General features: G+C 38.7%; 2 protein-coding genes across 4 annotated transcripts; both read left to right on the forward strand.

Annotated features, from left to right (window-relative positions):
- The first annotated feature begins 589 nt into the window (after window positions 1-589).
- LOC135623634 (probable ubiquitin-conjugating enzyme E2 16) lies at window positions 590-4,488 on the forward strand. 2 transcript variants are annotated; one of them, XM_065126820.1, is made up of 6 exons: window positions 590-734; window positions 879-982; window positions 1,076-1,178; window positions 1,267-1,330; window positions 3,954-4,042; window positions 4,123-4,488. In XM_065126820.1, exons 1-6 carry the CDS (start codon window positions 615-617, stop codon window positions 4,216-4,218), a joined length of 576 nt encoding a protein of 191 aa, XP_064982892.1. In that variant the 5' UTR covers window positions 590-614; the 3' UTR covers window positions 4,219-4,488. The 2 variants fall into 2 exon arrangements, with proteins under 2 accessions (XP_064982892.1, XP_064982893.1); XM_065126821.1 differs by having other exon boundaries at window positions 1,076-1,139; window positions 4,123-4,354.
- Window positions 4,489-5,378: 890 nt separating this feature from the next.
- LOC135623635 (endoplasmic reticulum oxidoreductin-1-like) lies at window positions 5,379-16,372 on the forward strand. Of its 2 annotated transcripts, none has more exons than XM_065126822.1 (10): window positions 5,379-5,688; window positions 5,822-5,953; window positions 8,047-8,323; window positions 8,420-8,530; window positions 9,007-9,125; window positions 9,247-9,351; window positions 14,539-14,741; window positions 14,820-14,943; window positions 15,424-15,597; window positions 15,686-16,372. In XM_065126822.1, exons 1-9 carry the CDS (start codon window positions 5,533-5,535, stop codon window positions 15,571-15,573), a joined length of 1,377 nt encoding a protein of 458 aa, XP_064982894.1. In that variant the 5' UTR covers window positions 5,379-5,532; the 3' UTR covers window positions 15,574-15,597; window positions 15,686-16,372. The 2 variants fall into 2 exon arrangements, with proteins under 2 accessions (XP_064982894.1, XP_064982895.1); XM_065126823.1 differs by having other exon boundaries at window positions 5,380-5,688; window positions 8,047-8,302.
- The last annotated feature ends 4,673 nt before the right edge of the window (window positions 16,373-21,045 follow it).

Here is a 21,045-nt window from a genome sequence, read left to right on the forward strand (position 1 = left end):
TGGCCCGATGCCCGAATCCATGGACCGAAGCTTTCTACTGATATGTCGACCGATCCTTCGGTGCGACGTCCAATCTTCTAACATATTTTCCTTCGGCCTAACATGATTCTTCCTGCTTTAATTATCTCTCCATGATCGCAGCATCATGTGTCACTCAAAACGTAGATCAAATCATAAATACTTATCAATTGGTTTCATCGTCAAAATTCGAGATTCCGAGATTCAATACTTTTTACACGTTGATTCATATTTTCGTTAATAAAACTGATAATATTAATATAAATGAACCTACTTATTTTACTTTCACAATTATAAGAATTTTAATATAAATATTTTAAATCTAAGGATCAAAATATAAATGAGGTCTAATTGCATAAAATAATATATAATTAGCTCAATAATTAACTTAAATTAAAATTATTTATACTCATCAAATTAATAAATTAATTATTCTATCAAATTGAATCGTGATGATTTATATATTTTATCCAGAAATATGTAACATAAGAACAGTGATGAAATAAAACATCGATCCAAATTAGATTGAGAATTTTTAGTATAAAATTTTATTTTGAAATATACACAATTATAGAAGAATCGTATAATATCTCACAATGAAAGCGCATCATCACTCTTGCCGAGTAGCAGAATCGAACGCCGGCTTATACTTCCCCCCTTTCTGTGTCCGCCACTGCCGCCGAATCATGACCAGTTCTTCGGGTCCTTCTCGCAAGGTTCTTTCTCTCCTTCCCCTCCTCCTTCTCCCAATCTCTATGTATGATCCTGTCCGATCCGCGATCACCAAAATTCCCCCTTCCTCCTCTTTTCCCTCTTCGCTTAGCACCGGAACTAACCTAATTTGGTCGATCGTTTCGCAGTCTCTGAGCAAGATCGCGTGCAACAGGCTCCAGAAGGAACTGGCGGAGTGGCAGGTGAGCCCTCCGGCCGGCTTCAAGCACAAGGTCACCGATAACCTCCAAAGGTTGCGTCTCGGGCCTTGTTCTTCCTTTTCTAATCCCGTTCCTGGTTCCCTGGATCTTAGTTTACTCGAATTGCTTGTTTGTTTTGCTTAAAGATGGGTCATTGAAGTGGTTGGGGCGCCGGGGACTCTGTATGCGAATGAGACGTACCAGCTTCAGGTCGATTTTCCGGAGCATTACCCCATGGAAGCCCCTCAAGTGATGAATTGCTAAGATTTTTTTCATAAAGGCTGCTTTTTTTTTTTAGTTTGTTGTGATTTATTTTGTGGCTATTTGGTTTCATCAGGTCATATTTCTTCATCCTGCGCCTCTTCATCCGCACATCTATAGCAACGGCCATATCTGTTTAGGTAGTTATCATAGCACTTGGTGGTAACCAAAATTTTCACCTGATAGTAAATTTTATTAATTGTTATTGCAAATGTAGCTTCCTGTTGTCAAAAGGGTTATTTTCTTAAATGGACACCACTTCCTTTTATTCTACCAGAAACTACCAATTAATTTATTGGAATTATTGGATCTTTGTATTAGACTGGTGATGATTGTTGAGAATATTTCTTTGTTATTTTCTTTCTTCATTTAGTTACTGGTTTCTGATTAAAACAACTTTTGGTTATTCTGTATGTGTTACATCCTCTATCTCTTGCCCGGTACAGGGAGCTTATCGAGGAATATCATGTTTAGGGATCTATATTGTCATATTTAATCCCCTTGTGGGTTTAGGTTGCACTGTAGTGCTTACTCATTGTTTGTTTTCCCAACATTGCATTAATAAATTCTGAGTGTTGTTAGGGAAAGTAGGTTGGTCATCTGAGTATAATGCAGATGGATCCAACCTTGTTAATTCATTGATGGTTGATCAACCCATGGATGCCAGAGGTAGACATCCAGCCAGCCCCTTCAATACCCCAAGTGATGCAAGGGAATAGGGTTAAGGGGAAGAAGAGGGTTCTCGAGAGTGTACCTGGGGCTGAGGAACCTTCCTTTTTTTAATATGCAAAGAAAACACAACTAGGATGCTGATTGGGGGACACATGTCTGAGTGATCTACTTCATTTTTCTTGTCGGGTGGATAGGTCATCCTAGGAGGTTGGTTCTTGAAGTTCATGAATTCACTTTGATCCTTTGGAGGGTTCACAAGGCAATGGTGGCAAATTCTGTTATGACATTGGAAAGACATTTCATTTCTAATTGTTCAGTATGTATGCCACCAATTATTTTGATACTGGGCTTAAGACTGCCATATCATCAGCTTCCCGCATTTCTGAGGCCAAAGTTACCCGGAAGAAAAGAGTAGACCAGTTTACACTTATTAATCATCTTAGCCAAATCTAACTCAACTGATTTGGTTATGTGGGTGATGCATATATACATATGGTTCCTCCAACTGGCCAATGACAAAATGTCATGTATCAGGTGCCACAAGCGACAAACCTGCTCCACTTCTCCAACATGTTGTCCACAAGCGCAAGTGTCTCCACTGCTACAACTCAACTGACAGAAACATCCTGTGCACCACTATTGTGATATGCTGCCTCTAATAGCTACTACTATCATGGCCAGTTCGACATCTCCAACATCCTTACGATCATGTGTCTAGCCTATGACAAAAACATGGCCATCAAACGGTTTTAATATAAGAAATGCAAAACTGATTCCCATTCTGCCTATAATTAAACTTATGTACTTTCCCCTTTTTCCATTTTAGACCATAACTAGAGCATCAAAGGAGGACCAGATATACTTAAAATGACTAAAGATTTCATAAAATTAGCTACTAAAAGTAGAAAAGAAAATGAATATAAAAATATTAGAAAAATTAAAAGATACATCTACTGAGTAGGAGTTGGTCTAGGTCAACTTCTTGTAACAACTTGCCTTGGCTTGAGTTGGAAAAACCATTTCCCATCCCTATTTGCATTTGACTTGGAATTGTCTGCTCTTGTACAAAGTTGAAGTCTCTTTGCCTACTCCAAAACCATGTAGTTCTTCTGTGGCTGGAATGTTGTCCCAAGCTAGAGAGCAAGCATATGATGGCCAACATGTATTATCTTTTTGCATTCATATTTTTAGTGCATACCCTTAAATATGTGTCATTGATGATGCACTTTGGACGTTCATGAAGATAAACAATCATGCTACAGACATTGAATTCTGTATATATCAAGGCTATGGTTGGGCAAACCTGTACTTGAAATATTTAGCTTGGATTAAGCAAGTGATTAATGTTATATGGTCATTCATATGATCAAACAATTAATTAATTTTGTATATACTTTCATGATCGCTGGGCATATCTTCATATCATTTCTTCGAAGAATAACACTGCTCAAAAACCAGTTTCAGTTAAGGGATTATTACAATATAATTGAGATCAACTTTCAAAACATTGATAGTTTATCGTAAAATCCTGGGCTCAAATCCTGCTTTTGCCACTTACCCTTTGTAAAAAAAAAAGAAAAAATTCAAAACTTATATATTTAACAATGATTTTCTGCTTATAATACACGCTAGAAGGTACTTTGTTGAAATTGCATGTCAACCGGATAACTGATTTATTTGCATTGAACATGAACAATTTGATATGGAGTAGTGAATATGAACATGCTTTGATCTGTAACATGAATCAGACTGGTTTCTGCTGTGAGAGACATTTTTGTTTCCAATGATGGTACAGAACAAATAGAACTTTGAACATAGACGAAAAATAATTATGAAAAGTCAATTCATTTCTAGGAAGAGTGCATCAGGAGAAGTTAGAGTTTAAACAGTCACATGAATTGTGAATAAGTACATTAGTGTAATTATGTTATGGAATAACTAGCTCAATATATATGTTTCTATCAAATAAATAACTAGCAAAGTAAATAGCACTATGGGTCTGTCAGCCTTTTGGACAAAAGTTTACCATGTTTCATTTACTGTTTCATTGATAATTTCCCTCCTTGATGGTTCTTCTATTGGCGGTGCCAGATATACTATACGATTCTTGGTCGCCAGCAATGACTGTCAGCTCGGTTTGCATCAGCATTCTGTCCATGTTATCAAGCTCAGCTGTTAAGGTACCCATACATTCCTGTGCTGCCAGTCACCTCCATATATTTTTTGGTGTTAAGATCAAAATCATTTTTTCTGGCTGCAGCAACGTCCTGCTGATAACGACCGCTACGTGAAGAACTGCAGGAATGGTAAGTCTCCAAAGGAGACTAGATGGTGGTTCCATGATGACAAAGTATGATAACTGGTACTAATGCTTCTCCTGTACCATATTTGACCACCCTTCTGAACTACCTGTCATACTCCATTTCCTATAACATAGGAGTATCAGGTGATCTAAAATCAGGGGTTTATAAGCTTACCAGTGTCATGCTATAGTATATTTGTAAAGGAAACAGTAATATTGATCTTGACATATTATGAGGACCAGAAGTACGTGGCCAACTTTTTTGGTCAGACAATTGTGAAGTTAATTTGAACTCCATTCCTAATGGAATTACTTTTGGCACCATATCTGTCTCCTAAAGTTCCTACTTTTGATAAAGATGCTCTATATCATATGATTTCAGTTCAGATACCTGAGCAGTTACTTGTCAGCTTGTTAGCAAAAACTGATAGAATGATACTTCTGTGTTGATCTTGTTGGTTTATGGCTTGGGAATTCAAGTCCAAGGAGCACATATTGCTTTGGATAATTTTCCTTGCGTCAATATGGAAACCGGTTTTCTTTGTGATCTGGGTTCAAAATAGTTTCTTCGTTGCTAAAGGTTAAACTATATATTTGTTAAGTTATATTTTGGTTATGAAACATGCATAACAATTCGAAGTCAATTAAGGTTCTTAATAATGTATGGTCTTAGGCATATAAAATTGTATAAAACTGTATTAGGCATATAAAATTGTATTGGGCGTGAAAGTTATATCGGGTGCATACCTAATAAAATTATTAATACAATTTTTTCTGTGACTCAACATGTCATGTCGAACGAACGATGAAGTGAAGATGATTTGTTCGATTAATGATATATAAGTCCGATGTTTGTTGGATGAGAATAAGATGTCGTCGCCATGCAGTGTCATAATTTCCATAATATTAATACATTTTGAAAACCTCATAAAATCCACGTAATCTCTTATTAGGGCTCAACATGACTTGGCACGACCACCTCATTAGGTCTGTCTTGGTCAAGCAGCATTCGAATCTAAATTGATATGGTGGTAGTTGGAGCCTTCTATCATACAATTGACGTTACCACAAGCTGATGCTCCACTTCTCTAATTCTCTAATTGGGTCCCACTAGCTGCAATAACTCGTGGGGCCGGTAGCAGGTAAACGGGTACGTGAAAAGACGTCACTACATGGCGACGACGGTCCCCGATGCAACGCTCCATTTAATTCGTCACACCGACTCCGTCGTTGATGATTGCGGTCGGCCACCGCGACACCGCCTTCGGAGGCTTTCTCGTTGCGTCTCTAATTTCGCGAGGGTTTAATCTTCCCTTCCCGTTTTGGAGGTGGATTCGAGAGGGAGGCTAGTTCTAGGGTTTTCAGAGCATGGATGGGGCGAGGAATGGCGGTGGCAGGAGGAGGTGGCGGTGGGGTTGGGTCGTTGGGGCGCTGATTGCCGTCCTCCTCGCCACGGCCGCGACCTCCAGGAACTCCCCCAGGAACCCGCTCTCCGGGATCACCAGCAAGCTCTGCCAATGCACCGTAATCTTCTCTCCGCTTCCTTCCCTTGCAAAGATCCGATCTTGATGTCCTTTTCCCTGAAAATCGATTCGAAATGGAGTCTTGGTGATTATTATGTCAATTAATTAGTTGAAATTTGGGCTCATTTTATCAGGAGTCGAGGAAGTACACCGGCATTGTGGAGGACTGTTGTTGTGACTACGAAACCGTAGATTCCCTTAATAAGGAAGTGTTACATCCCATACTACAGGATCTTGTCACTACCCCGTTCTTTCGGTATTTTAAGGTAACTGATTGGTGGCTTTGATTCTTTTATGAATTCTTGTAGTATGTTTTTTTCATATCTTGTGATTCGTTTTATTGCTGTTGGTGAGAATGGGCTTTAGGGATGCATAAGTATTAGTCGTTTCATATATTTATGCAAGTGAAAATTTTCATAATGATATGGATTGAATTGTCATCATTAATATGATTAAGTCTCAAAATTTGTTTTCCTTTTTTTCTTGATCTGATCAGAAAGGAAAGAACTAGGGAATTTAGTCATCACAGAAGAAAGAAATGTGGAACATTTATTGAGCTTAGTTGTCTGCAGTTTAGTGAAATGTTCTTGATGTTTTTTTCTTAAAACCACCACCAACACATACAGACAAGGGAACAAAAGGTTGCATCTGCCTCTATCTTTCTTTAATTCTTAAGAAAGTTCTAGTTATAACTAAGAGAAGAAACCAACAGAAATTGATCCCTTGAAGTGGAACGGGAATGTACAGAAAGTTCATTGCAAAAGCTTTCCTGATAAATTATTGCTTTGTATTTTTTCCTGTGTTTATCTGTTTGTTTCTGTCTCCTGTAGTTCTACGTAAATCTAGGTGGCCGAATCAGTGGTTCACCATTTTTTTAATCCCAGCATTAGCCCAACTAGAAGGCATGTTCTCCTTAATCAATGTTCATTTGAGTAGGCATTTCCAGACTTATTGATACTATCGAAAAAGTACTGGTGTTTTCAGGGTCAACAGTATCTTGATACTTGTTACCTGTTACAAATTACATCATCTATATATTCAGTGTGGTTGTTTGGTTGATAATTTAAATGGTTTTCTATTCGATGAAATGCAAGGCTTATGAGGTTTAAGTGCCAGTGTTTCCGAAGACAGATAAGCTTTGTGAAATGTCTATCTCTGATATTTCTGACTGATGCTTTAAATGGTACACTTGTATAAACTGTTCTTATTTGCTTGGGTAAGCCCATCCAGACCAACATACAGTCTTCATTTGATCTTCTTGTAATTGAGCTCCCATATTTGCTTCACATAGCTTTGGTTCCCTTTCTTGTTCTGGCTCCTGTGTTGTTTTCCATTCCTCATTGTGGTATATCGCCATCGTAGATTTATTATCAAACATAGGATATCTAAGAGTGAATAATAGATTATAAAATCAGTTAAGATATTGATGAAAGTGGCCACAAGCAGTCAAGCATATACATATCTTTTTCATGCTAGGGTTCATATGGGATATTTTTGTCAAAACAAAGTATATTTTAATAATAGAGGAGATAAGTCATGATGTCAGCTTACTTGAGATGCAATATTTTCTTTCTTTTGGCTTTTGTAGTTTGAGTCTCCCTTCTCAGGTTGCTAGATCAGCTGAGAGGATAAAGAGTTGATCTTTACTTTCTTATATATCCTTGATTTTTCTGAGTTATGAAACATAAATACAATCTCAATTTTGATTGATATCATGGTGCCTTTACTTTTGTAGTCTATCTTCTATTTCACTTGGCAAGATTAATTGAAATGATCATGATATTCTTAAAAGAAAAAAAGAAATGATCATGATTGAACATTTTGGTGTCTGAGAAGCTGCATGCTTTGGTTGTAATTGTATTTAGTAGTTCTTTGGGTTGCTTAAGATCTCTGCATGAGTGTTCAACTGCTATAACTTTTATCTTATCACTTATCTTTCTGTGCTATTTTGTCACTTATCCTTCCGTGCTATTTAGAGAAGATAGATTATCTTTAACTTGTCCATCAAGCAGTCATGGATGCCTTGGAGAAGATAAATATTTGTTTAGTATCTGAATATGTTATAATATATTCTGCATTGTATTGATCAAAATGGGCATTTTCATAATGCTTATTTCATTTTAATAATTTAGTAAATGGATGCTTTGGTTTTCTTATTGACTTTTTGCATAATGCTTATCAAGTAGTGCTGGATAAAATTTCTCTGATGTCTGATTTTATTCTAATTAAAAATGCATTTTATTGGTCTAAATGGGTATTTTTATAATACTTATTTCATTATCTAATTTTAGCTATGTTGTAAAACGAATGCTCTGCTTTTTTTTTAAATTGTCATTTTGCTTTGTTGTGGCGTTGGAAGGTCAAATTATGGTGTGACTGCCCATTCTGGCCTGACGATGGTATGTGCCGTCTTCGGGATTGCAGTGTCTGTGAGTGTCCAGAAAGCGAGTTTCCAGAGCCTTTTAAGAAACCTTTACATGGGCTTTCTGCTGATGATCTAAAATGTCAAGAGGGAAAACCACAGGCTACTGTTGATCGCACTCTGGATAATAAGATTTTCAGAGGGTGGATTGAAGTCGACAATCCATGGACTTATGATGATGAGACTGATAATGGTAGTGCATCTAGTATGCTTGGTATCTTATTAGTTTGAGATAATTGGTATACCTTTGTGGTAGTTTCATCATATTGACTGATTATTGATGTTCAACTTTTTCCTCTTCTTGGTGCAGCTGAGATGACATATGTGAACCTTCAGCTTAATCCTGAGCGCTACACTGGTTACACTGGCCCTTCAGCGAGGCGGATATGGGAAACTATCTATACAGAAAATTGCCCAAAATGTTAGCTCAATGCTGATTTTTGGGTTTTTAAAAGTCACACTCTTATTCTAGTGACCAACTTTTCTCGTACATTATTATCTAAGTGACCAACTTTTCTTATACGACTTTTTCTTATGTATATTATATGCTCTTTTGTTTGATTTGTAGTAGGTTTATTCATCTTGGTTACAATGACCACTTTGCTATCTAATTAACCTTTCTGACTATTTTTTATCATTAATTTTTCTTAAGCCTTTCCTACTGTTTTTAGTCATTAATGTTTCTCAATCCCTCCTGACTATTTTCATTCCAGCAGTTTCCTGGAAGTCAATCCCTGTTGAAATTATCTCATTCCCTGATTATCGTTAATTATGCCACCAAAGTTACTGTTGTACTGATTGAGCCTGATGTTGCAAAAGTCATGTATCAGCATATCATTTTTACTAGGCTACTAAGTTTATAGCTTTTAATGTTCTTATTGGTGCTCATATTTTCAGATCCATCAGGAGAATTTTGTCAGGAGAAAAAGGTCTTGTACAAGCTGATTTCAGGATTGCATTCTTCCATCTCGGTTCACATAGCTTCTGATTATCTCCTTGATGAAACTGACAACTTGGTTATTCCTAACTCATGCTTATGCTCTGCATTGTTATTAGTCATGTTTAGGGTGCATTTAGTTGTATGTTCTTATTTTTGGGATAGGTTTTATGACATTTCAATTCTTTTCTTGATCACAGTGGGGTGAAAATCTTGAGTTGTTGTATGATCGAGTACTGAAGCACCCAGAGCGTGTGAGAAACTTGTACTTCACCTTTTTGTTTGTTCTCCGGGCAGTTACAAAGGTGATTTTCTTGCATGTTGCATTTTCTTCCTTTTGAAAAAACACTTGATACCACTATGCAGTGATCCCTAAATCTCATCATGATTTATCATGGTTGTTGTGACTTCGTTCAAGAATTCAACATATTATTAGGATCCTTTTTATAAGCTTTTGAATAATGTTTATTGAGTCTGGTTAGTCTAGTTGTTTATTGAGTTGATTTGGTTCAGTTAGAGTCAAGTAGAGGTTTATTTAATATTTATTTATTATTAGAGTTCAAGTCTTGATGGACTTTGGGTGGAACTCTATAAATAGTGATGTAACTACTTCTTTTCAGTAAGCTATGAAAAATACTATTCTGTCTTTGGACAAACCCTAGGAGGCCGATCCCCTCGAAGTGATCAAGGAGGGCCGATCCCCTCGAAGCGATCAAGGAGGGTCGATCCCCTCGAAGCGATCATTATCATCCCCATTTCTCTCATTTCTTCCACGATAAGACTTTAGGGTCTTATCATTTGGTATCAGAGCCTACGATAAGACTTTATGGTCTTATCATTTGGTATCAGAGCAACGATAAGACTTTAGGGTCTTATCATTTGGTATCAGAGCAACGATAAGACTTTAGTGTCTTATCATTTGGTATCAGAGCCACGATCCTTGGCGCAGCCCGCCGCAGCCTTGCTTCCCTTCTTCCCCACCACCACTACAAGGCAACTCTTTCTTCACCGTTGTCGTTGCTTCTCCCTAGCCAGCGACCTTCGACCACCGCTCGACCTCCTCGTTGCCCCATCTCGATCAAAAAAAAAAAAAAAAAAAAAAGAAGAAAAGAAGAAACACGAGAGGAAGAAGAAGCCGCAGCCACCCCGTTCCCTGCTTCCGGCCAGTCCACCCACCGCTGCTGTTCTCCGGCCAGCGCCCACTATCGCCCCGCTTCCCGGCCGGCGACCACCGCCGCCGCTGTTCCCCGGCCAGGAGACGACGTTACCAGCGTCCATCCCAGCCCTACTGTCGCCGCCCGCCTCCCCTTGCGTCGCAGCGCAGCCGCTCGACCTCTCCTCCTCGGCGATCGTTGGTGACGCTGCTCCCAGCCGCGCCACCACCACCGCCTCCCAGTCGCAACCCTAGCCGTGCCCCCCTTTGGGTCGCAGCCCCTCGTTGCAACGGTTGCAGAAACAGAGTTCCTCTGTTGCCGCAGCCCCTCGTCGATCGCAGCCGCGCCTCCACCAGCCGCGCCGCCTCCAGCACTCCTCTTTCCCTCCAGCGCCGTCGCCGCCCAACCGACTCATCACCGCTGCGGGCCACCGTGCGACGACCGCCGCACGCCTCCCAGCAGCCGATCCTCCTTGCTCTGCGTCCTTAGTGCCAGAAACAGGGCAACTCACCGGTTGCCCTTGTTCCCAACCGTGACACCGCCGACTCCTCCTTCTCCACCGCCGCCGTTGCGCTCCGGCCAACAACGACTGCTGCTGCTAGCCACCGCAGCCTTCACCTCAACCCCTTCGATCTGCACCGTTGCTGCAGCCCACCTTGCTCTGCATCGTTGCCGCAGCCTCAACCCCGGCCGCTTCAACGCCACCTCCCTCTTGTTCTGCCTTTGCTGCTGCAGTTGTCGGTTGCCATCATCGCAGCGTCAACACGGCTGCTCGGCGATTGCTTCCTTGGGTCACAACAGTCGCAACCGTCGTCTTTCAGCCAGCCTTGGTGCTCTCATCTCACGCAGTGACACAAACACAGGGTAGCTACTCTTCCTCTAACGCAGCGACCGCAGCACTGCCTTGGCGTCCACCTCCTCGGCAACTTCGCATCGATAGTGTTGATGCCCTTGACCCGACACCAAAAACAGGAGTTGAGATTACAGATTTGCAGTCTTACGCAATGGCCATTGATAACTCGGTGAAAGCACAAATGGAAGCATTGAAAATCAGAATTGAGAATCGACTGCAAGAAACACTTAATGATTTCAAAAAGAGCCTAATGGAGAGCCTCAGCAAATTTCAACAAAATGGGGGCTCAAGTTCTACGTTGCATAAATATGAAAATACAGGAAAAAGGTCCTAACATTGTGACACAAATTACTCATACATGAAGATGGAATTTCCAAGATGGAAAGATGGAGATTCGACCAATTGGATCTCTAAGGTAGAAAATTTTTTCCGTTTTCACAGAACCCCAGAAGAATCCAAGGTAGAAGTGGCCTCAATCCAGCTCAAGGGAGATGCACTCCAGTGGTACGATTGGTATGAAACTTTCCATGGAGTTCCTTCGTGGGAGCAATTCAAAAGAGGACTTCTTGTTCGCTTTGGCCCATCCGAATATGAGAATGTTGATTGCCAGCTTGCTAAAATTCATCAGACTTCTACAGTGTTAGAATATTAGAGTAGGTTTGAAAAATTATCAAATCAAGCTAGAGATTGATCAGACCGACAACTTCTAGATACATTTATTGAAGGGTTTATTCCAGATATCCGGTGTAAAGTTAAGGCTCGTCAACCTCGCACTATGATAGCTGCAATCTCATTTGCAAATCTATATGAGAAAAAAATTAGCAAGGAAAGATCAGCAAGGGATGAAAATTGGAATATGGAGCACCGATGTAAACAAGAGCAACTTCTAATGATTGAGCCAATTAGAGAGGAACTGGAAGTAAAAGAGTTGGACTTCGATCATAAAGGTATGAAAACCGATGAAGATATTAAAACCATCACAAATACAGTGCATACATTGGCAGGCTACACTAACCCACAAACTATGAAAATCGGAGGAACTTTGAAGCATCAACCTGTCACTATTTTGATTGATACAGATAACACTAATAATTTTATGGACAGGAAAGTTACAGCCCAATTAGCCCATCACATTGAAGGCTGTGATATATTCGAAGCTGATGGACGGATCTTAACTTATGATAGCAAAGGCCAGCAATTTCTTACAACGATTACTACACTGAAAGATCGACCTATTGCTTACACTGTCAAAAAGTGGAGATCATACTTACTTGATCAACGGGTTGTGATGCGTTGCAGATAGTCTATGGCTAGTGCTGAAAGAGAAGTTCCCTGAGATTGATGCTGCTCAGCCTTGAGGATAAGACTGATTTGAAGAGGGAGGAACTATTATGACCCTTTTTATAAGCTTTTGAATAATGTTTATTGAGTCTGGTTAGTCTAGTTGTTTATTGAGTTGATTTGGTTCAGTTAGAGTCAAGTAGAGGTTTATTTAATATTTATTTATTATTAGAGTTCAAGTCTTGATGGACTTTGGGTGGAACTCTATAAATAGGGATGTAACTACTTCTTTTCAGTAAGCTATGAAAAATACTGAGGGCCGATCCCCTTGAAGTGATCAAGGAGGGCCGATCCCCTCGAAGCGATCAAGGAGGGCCGATCCCCTCGAAGCGATCATTATCATCCCCATTTCTCTTATTTCTTCCACGATAAGACTTTAGGGTTTTGTCATTTGGTATCAGAGCCTACGATAAGACTTTAGGGTCTTATCACATATCTCCAAGATGTATCCAATTAATATCAGCATTATGTCATGTAACATGCACAATGAGGTTTCTGTCTTTCATCAGAACATGTCTATTCTTGTTGCTGCTGTTATAGTTTTCTGTTTTTGACATTTCCACTGCACATTTTGAATGTATAGTTCCTTTTACTATGTCCTTGGTGTAACTTTGCATGCTCATTGATGCATGAGAATAAACGATTGGAATGAATCATTTGTGTTAGTTGATATGATGCTAAATATTTTATGAATGTCTCCCGGATACACATGGAGAGAGAGGCATTAGTTACCAAACCAAATGCATTTAAGTTAGTTTTTATTGCTAACTGTGTCAAGATGCTGTCTCATAATTTTGGTGGAATTAATATAGTTACAGTTTACTACAAAGTGAAAGTTATTCTTTAGACCAATAGTTTGTACTGGGGTAATAATGGGGAATCCATCCCTATTTCGAACTCAGACCCTGCTTTTCCATCTTCAGTCCTAAGCACAACCAGGATGAGAATCTGAATGTCTTTATCAGAGTTCAAACTGACATCACCTGTACACCCATGGGATGGGGTTATTTACCACCACCTTGTGCAATTAATTACAACAGTATTGTTGATGGACATACTTTACTCCATAGTATCGATAGGTTTTATTTACTAGTCAATTAATATTTTTACTGTCATGACATAAAAATTTTCTCCATGGTATGTATAAACATTTCACTTACTGCATCACATTGCTCCAGTGATGACAATATTTATTCTCAACTTGCTTGCAGTTAGTTATATGGATACTTTCCAACCATTTGTCTCTCTCAAGTGCAACATCTTCAAATAGTCCAACAGTCATATCTTGCCTTTGTATCTGTTTTTCTCTCAAGTTCTATGATTTTCCACTTCTTCTCTCAAAACCTTGAACTTTTTTATATTTCTTTTTTAATGGTGTATGTAAAGGAGGCCACATACTATTACAATGTTAGGATTTTTTCCTAATATAAATTTACAAAACTGTGATTTTATTTCCAATTTATTTTTTTCACAAAAGAAAAGGTTCTTTAGCCCCTAACTTATTATATGTTTATTTTTATATAATAACGCCTCCTTCTCTGCATGTGTACCGGTTTGTATAACCAATATTGTCATACCTCTCAAATTTTCTCCTAGCATAATTTTTCCTCTATATCTTTTCTTCATTTGGGTGACTCTTTTGCATGATGCTAATCTAGGGTTTATTACCCAAAATGAATCCAGAAGAATACTAGTTAATTATTTTAAATTCATTTCACTTAGTGCATTATCAATGTTAAAATTTTATATTGTACAATCATAATAATTTTTCTTATGCATGTTCAAGGATGAGAAAGAATTACTAACTTTGAACTCCTTGTATTGCTTGGTCTTTTCATAATTATGCAACCAAATTCCATTATTCCATAAATAGTCATTCAAAGATATATTTTGCATCTTTCAAGTTTTCACTAGTTTCAGATGCTTAATGGATCTGTGTTGCCATCCGCATTTTTGACAGTTCTCTGTTACTCTCATCTTTTGGTTTCAATGCGGATGCACGCTGAGGCTGTTTCAAAGTGTATATTCTGCATCTTTTCATTTGTCTCTAGTTTTACTTGCTATATGGATCTCGGTTATTATACTAGCGCTTCTCTGGATCCATGTGTATCTATCACATCATCCTTCTTCTTTATGTGTCACAGGCTCCAGATTATTTAGAACAGGCTGAGTATAACACAGGCAACTTAGAAGAAGATCTTAAAACACAATCATTAGTGAGGCAACTAGTCTACAATCCCAAATTACAAACTGCTTGCCCACTGCCATTTGATGAGGCCAAACTCTGGCAAGGTGAGAGTGGGCCTGAACTGAAGCAGCAAATTCAGAAGCAATTCAGAAATATCAGGTTTAAATATTAAACTTGGCATATTATGATTGTAAAAGCTAGAACCATCAAACTGATGGGACCCATAATCAATTGCAGTGCGTTGATGGATTGTGTTGGATGTGAGAAATGCCGCCTTTGGGGGAAACTTCAGATTCTTGGTCTGGGCACAGCTTTGAAGATTCTGTTTTCTGTTGATCACCAAAACTATATTAATCAGCAGGTACATATCTTTCTTCATTACAATGGTTATGCACTAAGATGATGCTTATGTTTGCACTAGCAAAAGTGGGCTTAGTTTGATCATTAATCATATGTGACAACATACAAAATCTCTGTGTGCTTGTGTGTGTGTATGTTTTTTTCTTCTTTTTTTTGAGTGGAGAACATGGTTGTGAAAATATAATAAACAACCCAAAAAAGTTGTGGTCGATCAACCAAATTTTTTGGGATAATCTAAGTACTAAAATCATGAAGTTCTGATGTAAACTGATGAGTAAAAATGAATTCTGGTAATATGACATATAATTCCATCAACGTCAAACAACTTAAGAGTCTTTTTATCTTGCAAAAGTTTATTTATGTTTTTGTAGTTACTCTCCAGGGTTCTTCTGGTCTTGTATTTTTATATATTTGGTTGGTCTTGGGAAATCATTTAAATCACATAGCTCACATTAATGGTGGATCTTTGCTGGTCTTTCAGCTGCAGCTCCAACGAAATGAAGTAATTGCTCTGATGAACCTTCTAAATAGGCTGTCGGAATCTGTTAAATTTGTCCATGACAAGGGGCCATATGCTGAGAGAATCGTGGGAGGGAAGATTTCTTCTCCTACCAGCAAGAACAGCTTATAGACAGCAATAGTTCTAGCTATTTTAGTAAGATTTCTTTTTCCTCTGCTGTCTCTGTTTGAATGAGTGCATTTAATTTGTAATCTCAATCTTATCTTCCTTTTTGAACTTTCAGAATGCTGATTATATGACAGTTTTGGATACATGAATTTTTTGGACCACATTATAGTGGTGATGAGAGCTGCCTATTTATAGTTTTTGGGGTGATCCTGGGGAGATCTACCACCTTTCTTTGCGGTAGATGACTCCGACGCAGAAAGAAACAAAGATGTAGAGATGCTCCATAGAAGATCGATACAAGCATTCATCTCAATCGAGAGCTATGATGTGTGACTTGCTAAATCGAAGTACTGTAACTTGCATGAGACTTTCAAGCTTATTGTACTGTGTACAAACGATTACCCCAAACAAACTGCTAAATTATACTTGGTTTTTTGGAACTTCAAAACAATTGTTCTTGCTCTGGATATGCCTTATGGCAAGATTCTTTTGGAACTTCCTGTCATGCCTTTTTGACATGGGAACAAATTTTGATTACCCTATATTCTCGAAGGATGAGTAGTAGACGCTAAACTTTACAATCCACCATGGAAGAGAGAAAGTTGTAATCTTCTGGCTTTTCAAAATATATCTGGCATTCACACTCATTCATGGTGGTATTACTACTAGACTACCTATCACTGCTACTGTGATTATTGCTGTATTTTTTTTTTTGGGAATTTTAAGACCAATTTTTATTTGTGCATCTCCATTTGTCAATGTACTTGAAAGGTGAAATCTCAAAAATATTATCCTTTATGCAGCTGTTCTCTATCATTGTTATAGTTGAGTTTGATCAGTCTGCATGCACTTCTACTTATGTTTACTTCAGCTTCAGCATCAGAGTTAATCCAACACATCGATCGAAACTGGGATTATTTTTGTTTAAGATCCAAACAAATATCTTTCTCATTATTCTATGAGGATGTGGATGGATATTGCCAAATGAGTCCATGCTACAATCTCAAGCTCTAGAATTATTACAGCATCTCCATGCAAAACATGCTTCTTCTTACCCAAATCAGTGATGGTGACAAAAGGAATCAAACAAAATATGAGTGAAAACAATGAAGATGAAGCTCAATGACCGGGCGGGCACGGTCCGCTGCCGCCGCTGGATCCATTGGTGCAATTTGAAGGAACAGAAGATCCATTGTCGCCTTTTGGCAGTGATTGGAACATTTCCAGAATCACCATCTTCCCAAATCGCGTTGCTTCCGCAGGGGAATGGAAGCTGAAGAGCAGCAAGATGAAGACTATGGCTGTCACTTTGGGCAGGTTTCTCCTCACAGAACTCATTGCTGTTGCTAATGCCTTCAAGCAAGAACAAAGATGAGGTAGGTGGATGAGGAAACTTGATGCATAGTTGAATGGAGAAGGGGATGCATATATAGAATCTGCCATCAGTGTGCGGTTCAAATCTATTGAAGTGTTTGACCCGGAGAGAGAACTCTTTGCATACGTTAAGGAAGCAGCAAGGCAATGTTGTCTTTGACTTGCATCAGTTGAAATGGTCTTCTTCTTTGTGTGTGGTTGGAAGTCCTACACTAACAATGGAAGAGAGTTCAGATTTTTCCTATGACCCAGAAGTCGGATGACAGAAAACTTTGATGAAACATGAAACATAGTTGTCAGTATTGGATCATCGAAAATTCCTTAAATGGCCACTCTCTACATAAATGTTTTTGATTCAGCTGCATGTGAATGGCAATGACATTCATGGAACAGAAAGCTAATAGAATAACTTTTGTTAATGATCCAAAAGAATTTTTGTGTCTGCATTAGTGGAATTACTAATATTTCTTATGCAGGGAAAAGTTTATTTTCATCTTGTTTTTTTTTTGACATAGGTTTGTATGTTTTGGGAAACAACTACAAATATTCTTACTTTTCGATAAGTTTCTTTTGGTTATATATATGTTGATGGAAATTAATCACATAATTTCATGGAGCTCATAGGAAAAACTTAGTTCATCAGATTATTATTGTAACCTGTGGTCATCAATGTTGTTTGCTTTCAAGAATCACTAGTGATCAGCAATATCTTTTCATTAGAATATTTGGAGTGCCTACATTTGTGGCATTGAATGGATTCACCTCTATTACAATATATGGTATGAATTCATGCAACCAGAAACAGAGTCATCAATGTACATGAAGAGGACCAGAAGTCCAGAAGTGATGTCAAGATGTATGAATGAATCCTCCTTTAGAATGAACTACTTTGACTAGATGACACAACATTTTCTTGGTAAAAGTCAGGAGATTGAAGGCAATAGTTGATTGGAAACTCCCAAAGAAAGATGATGTCGTGAAATGTCTGAAGCTGCACAAATCCAGATGAAGAAATTTCCTCGAGATATTGTCGTCAACATCCACATAGTTGATTGGAAAAAGTAATACAAGTCAACACCAATGTAGACTTAGCTGCGGTTGACCTCTGGTCCAAGTTATATGTTGACCATGAGCAGACTCCTGGTCAAATCAACTAGAAGAGTCATGCTGAAGAACAAACAAATATGAAGACTCAGTGATTGTTGGTAATGTCCAAATTCTTTCAGGTTTTGGTGCATCTTCTTTTGCAACAAATTTCTTTCATCTGAAATAGTATTGTGTAGAGTTGCTGTTTTCCTATACTATATATACTGTCATTCAACTCTGCTTTTAGGTAAATAAGAGAAGTCAACATATTAGTTTAATTAGGACAATATAATACAGGCTTCAATGGTATGTACTCTACTAAACTATACAATTAATGAGATTGCTATTTCTAACATACTGTAGATATATGATATATAATATATTAATGGTCAATCATCATCCGACATATAAGCGAAAGCTATCATAGAAAAAAAAAGTTCACGTCACTCTTCACCCGTTTACCTACATAGATAATAGTTTAAGATAGATTATTCACGACGGTCTTCCCATGCTACTAATATGGACAAAATATCAAGACAGGGACATTGGGGTGATTACATGTTGTCCCATCTAATTATATGTATAAAAGCTAATAATCGATATAATGTCAAAGGGCTCTCTTTCCGAGAAAAAAACTTACACCCACTAGGAGACCTCAGTCACTAACTTGATTGTCTGAGAGATTGAGACAAAAAGTTTTCCTCGACCTTGGTCTAGGTGACACATCGAGAGCTCGATACTTCGACCTTAAAATCACCTCAAAGCTACCTTAGTCATCACCTTGGACACTTCTATGTTATTGGGTTTAGACCATAGCGGATTGACTCAAACATCAATGATGATTTTTCATAATATTTTTGGCTCTAGATTTACGGTCTTATGTTGTAGGAATATCCACCCATAAATCCTCCCGACGAACGCTCCAGTGAGAAGGCCCTCTCTTTGACCCATAACACTTTTACTCAAAAAGGATAGCTGTCATCCTTCAATGACCTTGGCCTTTCATCCATGGGGACAAACATCGAGTCACCTACTCATCCATACTGAGGTGCTCCCAAACCTTACCGAGTAGGTGTATATGCTAATGGGCATGATATAGGCTATCATCCCGCACCTACCTAATTTGGACCAACAAGCAACACACTATCTCAATCATGATCAATACATCAATTTCCACCGGCTCCGATGCCCATCGGGATCCTATAGCCTTACGTGATGCTAGCATCTTAAGATCGCTCGAGGCCCATAGAACTACTGGCTGAGGGAGCACCCCGCTCCCCAACCATGAAATTTAGTATACCGTTGCACTACCACTTTGTTCTACCCGAATCTAAGACTTAGTTAGTAGATTCAATGGATAACTCCCTTGGGATCTAACTACAGCAAATAGACCAATACTTAGAAGATATGTAAGAGATGTAGTGAGAGTTCCAACAATCCAAAGAGAAAAGATTGGACAATCCTGTCTTGGGTCAAGCCCCATTCGCTTAGAACATTTAGAAGGAGCAGTCTTGACAAACTTCTATCTCCTATCATTAGAGGCCTTTGAAGGCAGTACCAACCCGATGGATCATACTACCACGTTTCGTACCCAAATGTTACTATACGATACTTTAGACGTCCTAATGTGCTACACCTTCCTAACAATGTTAAGAGGCATGACATGAGAATAGTACACTCACTTGAATCCCCTTTCGGTCGATTCTTTTGCTCAACTCACAAAGGAGTTTGAGCTCTACGTCCTCAAGAATATGTGTTCGAGGCCATCAGTAGTAATGCTTCTCGAACTTAAGTAAGGGGAGGAAGAAACATTATTCAACTTCATCACTCAATTCACCAATAAGATTCAAGGCATGGAAGAAGTTCGTCCATCACTTGTAATATAGGCTTTCATAATGGAGCTCAAACTCTCTTACTTTTTCTAATAATTGGTGGAGAGGCCACTGACAACGATACTCGAGGTGCTCTAGAAGGTCAACTAATATATTATCGCGAAGGTAATAGTTTCAAGTAAGTATGAGGAGACGTATAAAAGGCTAAGATAAAAGTGACTATTATTAACCCCAACCCCAAGGTCACCACAGTAAATAAGAAATGACTAACTTGAGTTGCCTCACCTAAGGTCTGAGTCGAGTTCCTTGAATATGACTAGAACTGAAGTCTTTTTACAGATAAATAAAAAAGGGCTCTTGAAAGACTCTCAACCGATGAAGATATCATTGAGAGGAGAGACAAATATAAGTACTATCACTTCCACCTTGATTATGGCCACAACACGGAGGACTGTTGCGATTTGAAGGAGTAAATTGAGGAACTCGTTTGTTGGGGAGACCTATGGAGGTTTGTCCGGAGGCACTAGGAACCTTCGCCCCGACCTTAGGGGCCGATGGAGAGGCAAATTGATGTCATCATTGGTAGACTTACCTTAGGAGGAGATAGCTTCTCAGTGTTAGGATCAAGAGTACTAAGAGGGGGGGGGTGAATTAGTGCAGCGGAAAACTTTCTGCGATTAAAACGAAACTGCGTTCGAACGATAAAAACGATTTCTGTTTGAAAGCCGATTCTAAGATTACTTTAAATTAAGATCAAGCAAGATGATGTTAAAGTCAATCTATGAAGGCAGTTTACAGTTATGATGAAAACCAGAATATAAGCGTAAACTGAAATACGACGTTCGTACGAAGAAACTGATTTACGTCTAAATGCTGATTCGTAAATCACTTGATTAGGTGAGATGCTGTTTAAGCAAGGGTATAAAGGCAATTTGCAGTTATGGTAAAAATCAAAATGTAAACGTAATCTGAAATATGATGATCGTACAAAAAAGCATATTTACGTCTAAACGCTGATTCGGAAAGTGCAAAGCTTGAAACCCGATCGTATATGTGCAGAAAGCAGTAAGCTTCAGAGGAGATTTGCAGTAAAGATAATATGCTCAAAGTAAATGCAAACCGAGATTTAGAGTGGTTCGGTCAATCTTGACCTACTCCACTTTTGGCTTCCTCCATCGACGAG

Source organism: Musa acuminata, chromosome BXJ2-9, assembly GCF_036884655.1.
Source record: "Musa acuminata AAA Group cultivar baxijiao chromosome BXJ2-9, Cavendish_Baxijiao_AAA, whole genome shotgun sequence".
NCBI lineage: Eukaryota > Viridiplantae > Streptophyta > Magnoliopsida > Zingiberales > Musaceae > Musa > Musa acuminata.